At 46.5% G+C, this 15,897-nt stretch overlaps 1 protein-coding gene across 1 annotated transcript in view; it reads left to right on the top strand.

Annotated features, from left to right (window-relative positions):
• The window catches only part of phex (phosphate regulating endopeptidase homolog, X-linked), a 116,691-nt gene that overhangs the window by 43,408 nt on the left and 57,386 nt on the right, over nucleotides 1–15,897 (top strand). The window contains exons 4-7 of the mRNA XM_060833308.1: nucleotides 4,654–4,740; nucleotides 6,534–6,760; nucleotides 9,580–9,648; nucleotides 11,115–11,231. Coding sequence (XP_060689291.1) covers nucleotides 4,654–4,740; nucleotides 6,534–6,760; nucleotides 9,580–9,648; nucleotides 11,115–11,231 — 500 coding nt within the window. The remainder of the gene's footprint in view (nucleotides 1–4,653; nucleotides 4,741–6,533; nucleotides 6,761–9,579; nucleotides 9,649–11,114; nucleotides 11,232–15,897) is intronic.

Genomic DNA, 15,897 nt, shown 5'->3' with positions numbered 1-15,897 from the left:
TGTTTATCCACTCACTTGACTTGTCTTTGATCCTTGGGCGTGTTGGTGTGAAGATGAGCTGCAGGAGGCACATTAAGCCTTGATGACGTGTCCCTAAGGTGCAACTGTTGAGCTGGGCCTGTGCCGGTGGTGCGGGAGAGAGGTCAGAGAGAGAGGTTGAACTGACGTCTTATCTCCTGACTGAACCAGCAAGCCCAGCAGCTCAGAGTTCACCCATGTTGCAGAGACAAAGTGGCGCTCCCCCGTCTGAACCAGGTCGCGTGAAAAGCCTGCTTTAGCCGAGGGAGGATTTGGAGATGCCGGTGTTGGACTGGGGTGGACTAAGTTAAAAATCACACAACACCAGGTTATAGTCCAACAGGTTTAATTGGAAGCACTAGCTTTCGGAGTGACGCTCCTTCATCAGGTGACGGGATAGGGATCACCTGATGAAAGAGTGACGCTCCGAAAGCTAGTGCTTCCAATTAAACCTGTTGGACTATAACCTGGTGTTGTGTGATTTTTAACTTAGCCGAGGGAGTCTGTGACAGTTTGGAGCGGGTCATGCTCGTCCGGCTGCCCTCATCTTTAAACCATATGTGGCTGAGGAAATAGATAGCAACCAGAATGGATGCACACAATCTTCTGCAAGAGCCATCGTGGTTTTAGTCAGGAGGAAAGGGTGGGTCTATTCTCCCTGCGCACCTGCTCATAACTCCAACCCTATCTTGGTGGCATTGGTTAAATCACAAACATGGTGCAGCACCTCTTTTTTGGAATGATGGAACGTGATAATGAAAGCCGGCTTGGTTTTATAATTCACTTCTGTAGTTACGTTCTTAACGTTTCCCATTCTTAACAGGATAGGGGACACAGAGTGTCAGATGGATGACCAAGCCTTAAACTAGAATTTCTACATATTGTAACCTGTCAGTCGCTTTCCTAAATGCATGACACCGGGACTATGTGGTTGGGAGCATCAAGGAATAGGATCAGGAGTAGCGATTCAGCCCCCTCAAGCCTACTCCGTTGATCAATAGGATCACGGATGAGCTGACATTCCTCTTGTCCACCTTCCTGTTCTTTTCCATCATCCTTGATCAAAATTCTATCTATCTTAGCCCTAAATAGATACAAGGACTCTGCCCCCACAGCTCTCTGTGGAAAGGCTTTCCAAAGACACTCAACCCTCTGAATGAAGAAACTCTTCCTCATCCCAGTCTTAAATTGGCGCCCCTTTATTCGGAGACCGTGCCCTCTGGTCCTAGACCCTGCCATGAGGGGAAACCTCCTCACAACGTTTACCTTGTCAAGCTCCTTACGAATCCTGTACGCCTCAGTGAGGTTTCCTCTCGTTCTTCTAACCTTCAGCGAGTAGAATCCCAACCTGTTTCGCTTTCACTCACAAGACAATCTCTCTTCAGCCCGGGGATCATCTCAGTGAGTCTACTCTGAACCGCCTCCAGTGAAATGATATCTTTCCATTAATAAGGGGACTAAAACTGCTGACAGTGCTTCTGATGTGGTCTCACCAAACCGTTATACAGTTGTGATAAGACTTCCTCTAATACTCCAACAGCCTTGAAATAAGGGGCAACATTCCCACTGCCATCCTGATTGCCTGCTGCAGTGTGCTAGCTTTCTGTGTCTTGTGCACAATACCCCCTTTGTGTTGCAGCTTCCTGCTGTTTCTCTCCATTTAAATAATCCCCTGTTCTTTGGTTCACCCTTCCAAAATGAGCAACTTCACATTCTCCCCCATTATACTTCATTTGTCAACTCTTACCCCATTTATTTAACCTCGCAATATCCCCCTCTCATTCTGCTTTTCCACCTTTTTTTTGTTGCTGTTGGCAAATTTGCCTACAATCCATTTGCTTCCTTCCTCCAAGTCATTCATGTATCTTGTAAACAGTTGCAGACCTAGCACTGATCCCTTTGGAACCCTTGGTCACATGTCACCAACCTTATTCCCCATTCGCTGATTCCTGTTCATTAACCAATTCTCTTCCATGTCAATATGCTACCTCCCACACCGTGGGCTATTATCTTCGGAGTTCACCTTTTGTGAGGTGCCTTGTTGAACATCCCTGGACACCCAAATACAGCACACCTACCACAAATACGCAGGTTGAAATTCCCTTGAAAATCTCTAAGTTAGACAGAAGCGAATTCCCTGTCATAAAACCACGCTGACTCTGCTTCTTTAGGTTGTGCTTTTTCCAAGTGTTCTGCTGTTAGTTCCTTAGCAATTCATTCCAACAATGGATGTTAGACTAATTGACCCATAGTAACCTGCATGTTGCCACCTTTCCTTTTTAAATAGGATTTGTCACATTAGCAGTTTTCTAATCCTTCAATCATTCCTAGAATTTTTACAAAATTACAACCAATGAGTCCACTGCCTCGGTAACTACTTCTTATAGGAGCCGAGGATGGAAGCCATCAGGACCAGGGGACTCATTGACCTTTCACTCCATGAGTTTGTCTAATGTTACTTCTCTGGCGATAGTTATGGTCCTTCATTCCTCCCCCATATTCTTTAGAACGAATGAGATATTAGACTGCTGCAAAATATCTGATCAACTCCTCTGTTATTTCATGGCTCTGATTAGATTAGATTCCCTACAGTGTGGGGACAGGCCCTTCGGCCCAACCAGTCCACACCGACCCTCCGAAGAGTAATCCACCCAGACCCGTTTCACTCTGATTAATGCACTTGCCACGATGAGCAATTTAGCATGGCCAATTCACCTGCCCTGCACATCTTTGGATTGTGGGAAGAAACCGGAGCACCCGGAGGAAACCCACGCAGACACGGGGAGAATGTGCAAACTCCACACAGACAGTCGCCTGGGGCTGGAATAGAACCTGGGACCCTGGCGCTGTGAGGCAGCAGTGCTAACCACCGTGCCACTTCAAAATACAGTGCTGTGCTCTTGAACGTTCCTCCACAAAGCTCAGAGTCACTTAACGCTTTTGCTGCCTTCCCCTCAGCGCTGAATACCTGCTGAAAATAACAGGGATGGACAAGGGCCTGGCTCAGGAGGGTACAGACCAGGCCGACAGGAAGGGAGTCTCCCTGAGGTGGCCTTCTCTCCCCACAGCCCCACGTTCCCAGCCACCACAGATCCCCAAAACTGTTACCCCAGATTCATTTTCTAAGGGATCCATGTTCACTTTGACCTCTGTCTTCCATTTTATATATTTAAAGACGTTCTTATTGTCAGTTTTTATATTCCTCACTAGTTTGCCCTCAATGTTTTTTTCTTTGTCTTTATTATTTGATTAGTTGTCTTTTGTTGAATTTATCTCAGTCTTTGTGTTATCACTGACTTTGACCACTTTATATGGTTTTTCTTTCAACTTATTCCTCCTATTAATGTCCTTGGCTAACCATGCTTGGGATTTCCTTCTCCCAGAATCTTTCCTCCTCTCTGGAATGTATATTTGCTCAAAGTCATGGCTTAGCTCCTCAAATGCCCGCCACTGCTTGCTTTCGGTCTTTCCTGCTCATCTAACCGCCCCCCCCCCCCCCCCCCCCCCCCAAAATCCACTTTAGCTAATTCTATCCTCATTTCATTGTAATTCCCTTTATTTAAGTTAAGCACAATTGTTTTCAACCCAAGTTCCTCACGCTTAAACTGAATATTAAATTCTATCTTGTTATGATCACTACTGCCTTGAGGATCTTTTGCTCTGACTTTATTAAACCTGCCTCATTGCCCATTGTAATACCAACGGTGTGTGGGTTCAATTCCCATCACCAGTTTGAGGTTACCATGAAAGACTCTCCTTCTCAACCTCTCCCCTTGCCTGAGGGAGCTGGTGGCCCTCAGGTTAAATCCCCACCCTGTGGCCTGGTGGTGACACAACATTACCCTTTACCATGTCCAGGAATGCCTGCTCCTGGATGACTTCATGACATGCAAACCATTCTTACGAAAGATGAATTCATTGTCATGCCTACCTTTTCCAACTTGACTGACCTAATCAACATGAAAATTAAAGTCACCCTTATTATTGCTCCCTTCTTTTTACAAGCTCCTAACATTTGTTGATTGATAGCCCTTTCTACAATGTGGCTATTGTTTGGGGGTGATCTATACCCTGTTCCTATTGGTGTCTTCTTTCCCACATGAAGTCTAAATCATCTCTCACAATTGTCCTCATTTCATCTCTTATTAACAATGCTGCCTCACCACCTTTTCCTTCCTCCTGCCTTTCTGCAAGGTCAAATATCCTTGGATGTTAAATTCCCAGTTTTGTTCTCATTGTAACAGTGTTCCTGTAATGATCATAAGATCATATCCGTTTACCTCCACTTGTACCGTCCATTCACCTACATGGAACTGACCTTCTCTCATCTAGATCCACGATCCTCTGTTTCTCAGCTCTCTCATATCAGGATGGGCCATTCAGCCCCACGAGTGTGTGATGCCGCGCAGTGAGACAATGGCTGAGCTGAGACTAAGCATCCTGCAGCAGATATGTGCCTCATGTTAGGTGCTTTTCAGTGGGCTTCAGCAGCTATACAGCTATTGTCAGGGCAGTGAAGGAGAAGTAAGGGTCTTCCCTGTATCAATATATCTCAGGAAACCAGGAATGTTCGATCTAAAGCAATACTTTGTCATCCCTTATTCTTGTGAATGATCCATCCCTGTCTTCCTGTAGAGCTATTGGAAATCCCAACTGATGAAGAAAAGGAAATTGAAGTGGTGCAGAAGGCAAAACTGCTTTATCAGTCATGCATGAATGAGAGTGAGTACTTTTGTTTGATTTGATTTATTGTCGTTACATACCGAGATACAGTGAAAAGTATTATTTTGCATGTTATCCTAAGTCATACCTGACAAAAGTTCATCGGGGTAACAGGAGAAAGTGAGGACTGCAGATGCTGGAGATCAGAGCTGAAAATGTGTTGCTGGAAAAGTGCAGCAGGTCAGGCAGCATCCAAGGAGCAAGAGAGTCGACGTTTCGGGCATGAGCCCTTCTTCAGGAGCCTGATAACAGCAGGGAAGAAGCTGTTCTTAAATCTGGTGCAGGATTTTCAAACTTTTGTCCCTTCTGCCCGATGGAAGAAGTTGGAAGGGGTGGGGATGGTCTTCGATGATGTTGGCTGCTTTCCTGAGTCAGCAGGAAGTGTAGATGGAGTCAGTGGATGGAAGGTTGGTTTTATGGTGGCCACACATTGGTGTAGCCAAGGCTAAAGGCTCTTCCGGGGACAAATTGTACACCTTGGCCAGTTCTGTACCAATGGTGCTGAGGTGGAGATGATTGAAAGCTTCAAGTTCCCCCGGACTAAGTATCACTAACACTTTGTTCTGGTCCATCCACCTCAACATTACAGTCAAGAAAGCACATCAACGCTGTGTTCACAATTCTCTGTAATGTCTTGGACAGAGAGGTTACTGTGGTGAATCTATAAAAGTTGGCAAAAGTCCATGTGAACATGCTGAATTTCCTTAGTCTTCTGAGGACGTGGAGGCGTTGATGTGCTTTCTTGACTGTAATGTTGAGGTGGATGGACCAGAACAAAGTGTTAGTGATATTCACTCAGGGGAACTTGAAGCTTTCAATCATCTCCACCTCAGCACCATTGGTACAGAACTGGCCAAGGTGTACAATTTGTCCCCGGAAGAGCCTTTGGCCTTGGCTACACCAGTGTGTGGCTATTTACAGTACTTATGTTAAATCCTCACATTGGATGCTTCAAGTATTTGTGTTCAGATATTCACACTGTGACCTTAGTTTGATCTAAACGTATAATCTTTAATGGCTTTTGGGACAGGGTAAATCACCATGATATAACTGACACAGAGTAGGGAGATGGTGGTGTCATGGTAATCACACAGTTGCTGTGATCCAGTGTATTATTCTTTAACACTGGTTCCCATTCCACCAATGGAATGTACACCTCAGTAAATGAATCTGTGATCGAAGAAGCCATTCTCAGTCATGGTGAGCAGCATCAATGGGTGTGAAGCTCTCTGGAAGAGAAGTCAGCCATTTTCACCTGGTCTAGCCGATACGTGAGCCCAGACCTAAGTGAGGTTAACTGCCCCCAACGAAGCCCTGACATGCAGGCCACTCAGTTCAAGAGTAATTAGGGAACTGTAACTAATGTTGGCAACACCCACATGCCCATGACAAAATAAAGGTGGTTCAGCGGTTAGCACTCCTGCCTCACAGCACCAGGGACCCAGGTTCGATTCCACCCATGGGTGACTGTCTGCGGGAGGGTTGCACGCTCTCCCCATGCCTGTGCAGGATCGGGTGTGAAGGTATTATGGGGGAAGGTGTGTGGCAGTGCGCGTGCCTGTGTGGGGGATTAGGTGTGTTGGGTTGGGGGGGGGGGGTGGTGCTGCAGGAGGGGTTGGTGGGTGTGGAGTGGGGGACTGAGGGAGTGGGGGTGTGGAGGAAAGGGGTGTGACTGGGTAGGGGTGCAGGGTGGGTCCAGGTCTGCTGTAAATCCCGTCAGCGACCTGTGTGTGTGGGTGAGCTCACCCCTTCACCACCACCATCCACCATTCTCTCTTTGGCTCTGTGGTTAGGTGCTATCGATCGGGAAGATTCCAAACCCTTGCTAAAGTTTCTGAAGCAGCCCCATTTACACTGGCCTGTGCTCGAGACCAACAATGGGCCTGAGGGTACCTGGAGGGAGGAGGACTTCAACCTGTTGGAGATGTTAGCTTTCCTCCGTGGAAAATACAACAGCGGTATTTTCATTCAATTTTTTGTTGGAACTGATGACAAAAACTCCAACGAGTACATCCTCAAGGTCAGTGGAAGTGCCAGTTTGTTCGTGTATTTTACGTCAATCTAATTTACCTCAAACCAATGCTAAGGGAACACTAGTCATAAATCTACAATTGTTATACGTACAGTACTTTACAATAACTCTTCTGGTTTGAAATATTGCTCCACAGCTCTGACTTTTCAGGACTTCCTCAGAAAGTCTGTTTACGTTTCTCTCGCAGGCCTCTCCCAGGCTTAAGCAATCGAGAACAGTGAACATAGATCAGTCAACAGACTAACAAAATAGAACACAGTGTCAATAAAACCATTGAACACCACAAATGACAATAATTATCCGAGAGAGAGAGAGAGAGAGATAGACACTGTCACAGTCACAGTCATTCCCCACAACCTGTTTTCCTACGTTAACCAGCCTTTAAAGATCCTTCAATCCATCCAAGATTTTTCACTTTCTCTCACTCTCGCACATACCCACTCTCACTCCTGCTCTCACACTCTCTGTCTCTCTCGCTCTCTCTCTCTGCCTCTCATACACATTCTCTCACTGTCTCTCTCTCTCTCTCTGCCTCTCTCATACTCATTCTTTCACACTCACCCTCACTCTCTATCTCTCTGCCTCTTTCTCCCTCCCTCCCCTCCCCTGCCCCACCTCTCTCTTCAGGAAATGATCTTCACTGCAAAATGCCTCCGGAATGGGGCACTTCGCCCTATGCCCTCTTCCACAGTGGCGTGCCACGTTTAGATTTGGGACTGGTGAAGCAGAGGGTCTCCCTTTTGTTGAAATAACCTTTGACTGCTGACTTCAGAAAGAGGTGGAGTTGAGTTATTCTTGGGATCCTGGCCAGTGTTTAGATTAGATTACTTACAGTGTGGAAACAGGCCCTTCGGCCCAACAAGTCCACACCGACCCGCCGAAGCGCAACCCACCCATACCCCTACATTTACCCCTTACCTAACACTACGGGCAATTTAGCACATCTTTGGAGTGTGGGAGGAAACCGGAGCACCCGGAGGAAACCCACGCAGACACGGGGAGAACGTGCAAACTCCACACAGTCTGTCGCCTGAGTCGGGAATTGAACCCGGGTCTTAGGCGCTGTGAGGCAACAGTGCTAACCACTGTGTCACCGTGCTGCCCACAACTGCTGACAAATGGAAAGGGGTTGGGAATTGTGTGTGAACATTCCAGCCCGCACAGTAACTGGCCCTGATAGGCGTTGAGTTGGTGACAAAGGGCTTTGACCTTGACAGTGAAAAGTTTTATTTTGCGTGCAGTACAGGCAGATCAGACAGTGATTGAACAGAGCGAGGAATATGCAAAGAAGATGCATGCAAAGCAAGATCTATACTGGATTTAAAATTTGAGAGGTCCATTCAGAAGTTTAATATCACCGGGGAAGGAGCTTCTCTTGAACTTGGTGGTACATGTGCTTAAGCTTTTGTATCTTCTGCCTGACAGAAGAGGTTGGAGGCAATTCTCACCAGGGTGGGAGGGGTCACTGATGATGCTGACTAACTTCCTGAGGCAGCAGGAAGTGAAGGTGGCGTCATTGGATGGAAGGATGATCTGCGTGATGGTCTGGGCTGTGTTCACAGCTCTCTGCAGTTTCTTATGGTCCTGGGCAGCGCAGTTGCCATACTAAGCTGTGATGCATCCAGATAGAATGCTAACTATGGCGCATCTATTAAAATTGACCAGAGTCTATAAGAGTTTCCTACACTCCTGAGGAAGTGGAGACATTGTTCTGCATCCTTGGGTGGTCCATGAGAGATTATTGGTAATTGTCACTCCGAGGAACTTGAAACCCTTGACTGTCCTCACCTCACCTCAACTGATGTAGACGGGGATGTGGATTGACCTGGATAGATATTGAAATGAATGGTAAAGCCCTCCTTACACTCGCTCCAGTGAATTAAGGCTTTGCTCAAGGAGCCTCTAAGCTCAAAGAACTCAGTTTGGTTCATAATGGAACTCTCAGCCCCTTTTGCGAGTCCCACGTTAGACCGTGATATTTTTCTGAAGCATTTTTAATTTGTTTTTATCACAGTGCCATCAAAGTAGATATCACAATTGATTCTTTGTATTAGACACCAACAATCTCCTTTTCTGATTACTTATTTAAACAATTTACTGGATTGGAAGCCGTTTCACATTTACTAAAAGAGGGGCCAGAAACAAGAATCTGCTGTTGGATAAGGGCTACACAGACTTAAAAATAGGTAACGAGAGCTTTATTGTTAGTCTGTGTAATTCCAACTTGTTTGCTTTAATACTGCCAGGTAATTTCTGATATTGGCACTGAGGCTGTAACTCAACATGCACAGGAAGTGTTCCACCTAATAAACAGCCAATTTATTCTGAATCAGTAGTATTGAGAATCAGATTATGTGTTTATTTATTTTAGCGCGATTTGATTATTGCTGTAGAAAGATGTATGCCATGGAAACAGACCCTTCGGTCCAACCAGTCCCTGCCGAACATCATCCCAAACTAAACCCGTCCCATCTGCCCTCCCCTGAAGCGTTTTGTCTTGCACACGTCAGGGCAGCATTACAAAAAGACCAAATTTAAAAGGGATTTGTACAGCAGGGTATGGATGGGTCGGCAAGTTGACACCACTTGAACATCACCAAAGGTCCATTTTGACTTAGAACCCAAAGCATTACTCGCGAAATGGCAGTACCATTCAGTCCTGCAGAAGTCATTGAAACCACGTTTAAAAGGCGACAATGGTTTTGCAGACGCACAACATCAGGGAGGCCGTAACAGCGAGTGGTATGTTTGAACAGCCTGGGACTGCGGTGTGACATTATTCACTGTCTCTCTTTATTTACAAACAGCTGGATCAAGGGTCAGTGTTTCTGCCGTCTGAGGAAGACTATCTGACTAACAGCACTGAGGCAGAAAAGGTGACTCATTTTTCATTGCTACTGGAATGCAGAGAATAATTGATGGGTCTTAAGTCAGTTAGGGTGTGTTAAAACTGCTTGTAAATTAAGGAGATGACAAAAGGCAAAATTTTAAACATGCATGCCACATGGATGTTACGTTGTAGCACCTCAATAAGAGACACTCCAATCACCACCCCTTGATATCACAGATTCCTCTGCTATCAATGTCTTGGGGGTGACCATTGACCAGAAACTGAACTGGATTCACCATATAACACAGTGGCTGCAAGAGCAGGAGGAAAGCTTGGAATACTGCGGCACGTTACTCATCTCCTGATTTCCGAAGCCTATTCATAAGTCAGGAATCTGATGGAATATTCCCCACTTACCTGGATGGGTGCAGCTCCAACGATAGTCGAAGTTTGACACCATCCAGGACAAAGCAGCCACTTGATTGGGATTGGGATACACACACAGTGTACATTACACAGAGGGTGGTAGGTGCCTGGGGAGGTGCGTTGCTGGCAGAGGTGGTAGAGGCAGGCACGGGGAATTCATTTAGGATGCATCTGGACAGATGCAGGAGTAGGTGGGGAGCAGAGGGATACAGATGCTTAGAAATTGGGCGACAGGTTTAGACAGTGGATTTGGATTGGCACAGGCTTGGAGGGCCGAAGGGCCTGTTCCTGGGCTGTAAATTTTCTTTCTTCTGTGTTCTTTGATTGGTACCACATTCACTGTCTCTACCACTGGCACACAGTAAACATCAGTGTGTACTATCTACAAGATGCACCACAGAAATTCACCAAGGATCCTCAGACAGCATCTTCCAAATCCCACAACCACTTCCATCTAGAACGACAAGGACGGCAGATACATGGGAACACCAGCCCTGCCAGTTTCCTTCCAAGCCACGCTCCATCCTGACTTGGAAACGTATCGCTGTTCCTTCACTGTCACTGGGTCAAAATCCTGGAACTCCCTCCCTAACAGACCATTCGGCCAATGGGCTGCAGCAGTTCAAAGGTGGCTTTGGGGAGTCAGCGAGGGAGAATTCCTTTGTTGTGACCTGTTAATATAGCCACTGCTCTTTGATATGACTTCATGAGATTTTATTTTGTTCAGATGATCAAACAAGTTGGAATGTAAGGAGTGCCTTAGATGGGAAGGAAGAGATTGAGAGGGTCATGAAGGGAATTAAAGGCAAGATGTTCGAGGTATGGCCACCAGTGTTCAGGGCAGGCTGAGGGAGGTTACAGAGAGAGGAAGGAGGTGTTTATGATCATTTATTCATATTAAATTAATCTTTCAGAGGGTTTTCAGCACTCCTAACATGAACCTGGCAATGGCTATTTGGAGAAGGAATCATCTTTATTATCAATGTGGTGTTGCTATTCACAGTGACTTGCAGGCTGACAGTGTTTGATGCATAGTATATAGTTTGGGCTCTGGGAACTGTCCTCTCTGACACTCTCTGTTTCTAGTCCAGGCATGCCCTGCTGCAGCTGATGATTGATATCGCTGTCCTCCTCGGCGCTAACACCACCACGGCTCAGATTGACATGCAATCCGTCATGGAGTTCGAGACCAAGGTCGCAAAGGTCAGTGCGACAGCCCAGTAATACAGCAGGGTAGATGTCAAGGTCATCGGCATACATTGAAAACAGGTTAGATCTTTTCGAAAAGTGAACCAAATGGTTCTGAGGTGGAAGAGCATAGGGTGAGGAGATGTACGTTAAGGATTGTCTGGTAGCACAGATGGGTACGGGTGAAGGAAGACGCATCTTGTCAAAATTTTTTGTCTTTCACTCATCAGGACCATTGGCAAGAATGTCAAAGTAAAGAGAAAGCAATATTTGAAGCGCATGAGAACGTGCTGATTGGTTGGCCGATTGGCCGTGAAGAATACCGCATTCTTTCCATAGAGTATGAAATGATGTTTTCCCTTTACCTTGGTATTTCTTGCAAATTATCCTGATAAGCACAAGATGAAACATTACCACAAAAGAAACGTAAACAGTGAGACGTATTGAAATGGGTAGAGTCAGAGACTTTGGAGGTAGATGGTGGCCGGTGCGATGTAGTGTAAAGGGTTAATTTGAAAATATAAGTAAGATAGTTTCCATCATTGGGACATGATATAGGATCAGATGACCACAAGGAGATGGTGCTTTTTCCAGCACAATCCTTTATTCACCTCAGCCACAGAGTGTGAAATAGAAATGCAGTTCGTACGTAACACAATGGCCATATACATTCTTGGTTATGTTGTTTTAATAGAGGAGAGTAACAGAAGTCGGCTGGGGTAAGGTCACTGTTCAAATGTCTCTCCCACTTAACTCGAGGTGCTACCAGGGAGATTAAGATCACGTGGCAATGCATTGCTCCTTGTGATGGTATACACTATCTCATTAGTGTATTTAACACCATCAAAAGTCACCCTGTATACTGCATCTCCCCTCAAGTCTCAGATTCTAACCTGTCATCTCTACAATACCTTTTGCACATTTTGAGGCTTATTTCAGTGAAAGGGTAAGAACAACGATAATATCAGATGCAAGGGTTTAGCCCAATTTAAGTTGGTTTCATTTGTTCGTTATATTGGTTTGAATCAGTGGGAAGGGTCTAAAGCAAACCCCTCCAGGTTGAGCGTTTGAATGCTCTGTTGAGGCGCTGTTTACGCAGAGCTGTGGCTGCACGCTCCTCACGCCTACTTCCACTGAAGGTGTGGAGTGCGTTGGCCCACACAGGACCAGGTTTCAGGATGAGAGGGCACATCGACTCATGGGCAGGTCACTGTAGACTCTGTTGGGAGAGGTCCTCACCTGCCCGAGCCACACTCCCACAGCAGCTGCTGCTGAGCTGCCTAAACTCCTCCCTTCGGCTTAATTGAACTTCTCATTCAGACCAAGGAGGGCAGTTGCTCCTTTGTGTAGGAGCACTCCACACCTGCCCCGACCAACGAAGGCAAGCATGTCACCTACCTTCTTGATCACCTTATCCACTTGTGTTTCCAACTTCAGGGAACTGTGGACCAGTACGCCTAGCTCCTCTGATCCATCTAGGGGTTCTGCCATTTACTGTATATTTCCCTCCTGCATTAGAATTAGAATTCCTACAGCGTGGAAACAGGCTCTTTGGCTCAACAAGTCCACACCGACCCTCTGAAGAGTAGCCCACCCAGACCCCTTACCCTCCCCTATTCCTCTATATTTCCCCTGACTAATGTACCTAACCTTCACATCCCTGAACACTATGTGTGCTCATAGTGTTAAATGAGCAATTTAGCATGGCCAGTTCACCTGAACTGTACATCTCTGGATTGTGGGAGGAAACCAGAGCACCCGGAGGAAACCCACACAGACACAGGGAGATTGTGCAAACTCCACACAGACAGTTGCCTGAGGCAGGAATTGAACCCGGGTCCCTGGCACTGTGAGGCAGCAGTGCTAACCACTGTGCCACCGTGCCCCTACTAATAGGGCCACCTGTAGTCTCCTCTAACAGGAGTCCTAGCACTGATCCCTGCTACCAACTACCAACTACCATGGATCCCATATGACTTCACTTTCTGTATCAGCCTACAATGGTAGACTTTGTCGAAGGTCTTGCTAAAGTCCATGTAGACAACATCGACGACCCTGCCCTCATCAGTCGCATTTGTCACTTCCTCAAAAACCAGTCAGGTTTGTGAGACATGACCTTCCCTGAACAAAGTCTTGCTGCCTATCACGAATAAATTCATATTTTTCCAAATGTGATTAAATCCTGTCCATAAGAATCTTCTTCAGAATTTCCCTACCGCTGATGTAAGACTCACTGGCCTGTAAAGTCTGAGTTACCCCTGTGGTCCTTCTTAAACAAAGGAACAGTGTTGGCTATTCTCCAGTGCTGTGAGACCTCTCCTGTGATGAAAGATTTCTTACGAGCAATCTTCTCAGCAATTTCCTCACCTGCCTCCCTGAACATGTTGCGTAGACCCTTCAGGTGCCGGGGACTGGTCTACCTTACAGCTTTTCAAAACACCCAACACATCCTCCTTTTTCACATCGACATGCCCTAAAATATCGTTTTTTTGTTGTGTTGCCGTAGTCTTTCCAAACCATACGGGTGGCTCTCTTATTAGAGAGAAGCGACGGGTGGGGATTTAACCTGAGGGCCACCAGGCCCCTCAGGCGAGGGGAGAGGTTGAGAAGGAGAGCCTCAAACTGGTGATGGGAATTGAACCCACACACTGTTAGTTCGCCTAAAATATCAACACAACCCTTTCTTGACCCACCATCCACCATGTCCTCCTCCTTTGTGAACAAATGCAAAATATTTGTTCAGGACCTCACCCTGATCCTCCTGGCTCCATGCATAAATTCCCTTTTTTGTCCATGAGTGAGCCGACCCTTTCCTTAGCTATCCTCTTGTTCCTCATTATCCGTACAAAACACCTTGGGATTTTCCTTAGTCCTATTTGCTGAAAATGTGTTGCTGGAAAAGCGCAGCAGGTCAGGCAGCATCCAAGGAGCAGGAGATTCGACCTTTCGGGCACAAGCCCTTCTCCTGCTCCTTGAATGCTGCCTGACCTGCTGCGCTTTTCCAGCAACACATTTTCAGCTCTGATCTCCAGCATCTGCAGACCTCACTTTCTCCTTAATCCTATTTGCCAAGGACAGTTCATGACCCCTTTTAGCCCTTCTAACTCTGTGTCTAAGTTCTTTTTTTGCTTTCTTTATTTTCTTGGTCAGGTCTGTCTGTCTCCTGTTTCTTTCTGGCTAAGCTCATGATTTCTCTTGCCATCCAAGGTTCCTGAATCTTGCCATCTTTAACCTTCACTTTCACAGGAACACGCTGGTTCTGAGCTCAATCCAGCTGGCCTTTGTAAGATTCCCACATGATAAATGTGGATTCATCCTTAAACATCTGCCTCCAAACTACATTCCCAAGTTGCTGCCTAATGTTTGGAGTTAGCATTTCCCTGGTTTAGTACTTTCACCTGAGGGCTTATCCTTATCCGTAAATAACTTCCGGTATTACGGTCCTTGTTCCTAAAATGCACCCTCTCTGAAACACCTACCAATCATTCCCCAATACCAGGCCTCGTCTGGCCCCTTCCCCAGTTGACAGTGAGGTCCGCAGATGCTGGAGGTCATTGTTGAGAGTGTGGTGCTGGAAAAGCACAGCAGGTCAGGCAGCATCCCAGGAGCAGGAGAATCGACGTTTCGGGCCGGAGCCCTTCTTCAGGGCTCTCAACCCTTCCCTAGCTGGACTATTTACGTATTGTTTCAAGAAACCCTGCTGGATCCACCTAACAAAGTGCCCCCATCCAAACTCCTGGTACTAAGCGAGCCCTATTCAACATCTGGGAGGTTAAAGTCACTCATGACAACTTTGGTTTTACAGTTTTGCATGATCTGTTGACATCTCTGTTCCTCTCTCACCCTCTGGCTGCTGGGAGGCCTGTAGTGCAATCCCATCAAACTGATTGCACCCCTTCCTGTTCCAGAGGTGAACCCATACTGCCTCCAAGGTGACCAACCCCCCCCCCCCCCTCCCAACTACCCCTGTCCCCCCACCTCACCTCAGTACAACTGTGGAATTCTCCCACCTCTTTTACACCTCCCCCCACTGTAAACATCCCTGAATGTTAAGCTGCCAGTCTTGTCCCTCTCTCAACCAAGTCTCTGCAATAGCTATGTCATCACTGTTATATGAATTACTCCAAACTCTTACGTTTATCTGCCTTACCTTTTGTAGTCCTCACATTAAAACAAGTACACTTCAGACTGCCAGTCTCACTGTGTTCGTCACCTCTCCCAGTCTGTTTTGCCTCTTCGCTTTACTGGCCTTAGTCTGTGACCCCTCCTCAGTCATTTTACTTGTTAACCCACTGCTCTCATTCCTATCCCCTGCCACACTAGTTTAATCCCTCCCGAGTGACATTAGCAGACATCCCTGTTGGTACGCCTCCAGTTTAGGTGCATCCATCCTCCTTGTACATGTCCCACCTTCCATCTTTCTTGTACATGTCCCACCTGCTCTGGAAGACATTGTCCACATACTTGAAGCTCTCCCTCCTGCACCAATATCTTTAGCCACATATTTAAATGTACTGTCTTCCTATTCCCAGCCTCACTGGCATATGGCACGGGGAGTAATCCCGAGGTGACAACTCTAGAGCGACCTTGCGTTTTGACTTCTGACCCAACTCTCTGTATTCCCTTTGCAGCACCCTGTCGCTGCCAATGGCGTGAGTACCAATGTGTGCCATGGCTTCGA

The sequence above is a fragment of the Hemiscyllium ocellatum genome, chromosome 12, assembly GCF_020745735.1.
Source record: "Hemiscyllium ocellatum isolate sHemOce1 chromosome 12, sHemOce1.pat.X.cur, whole genome shotgun sequence".
Classification (NCBI taxonomy): domain Eukaryota; kingdom Metazoa; phylum Chordata; class Chondrichthyes; order Orectolobiformes; family Hemiscylliidae; genus Hemiscyllium; species Hemiscyllium ocellatum.
The sequence above is the reverse complement of the archived record's forward strand: the minus strand, read 5'-3'. Positions and strand labels throughout refer to the sequence as shown.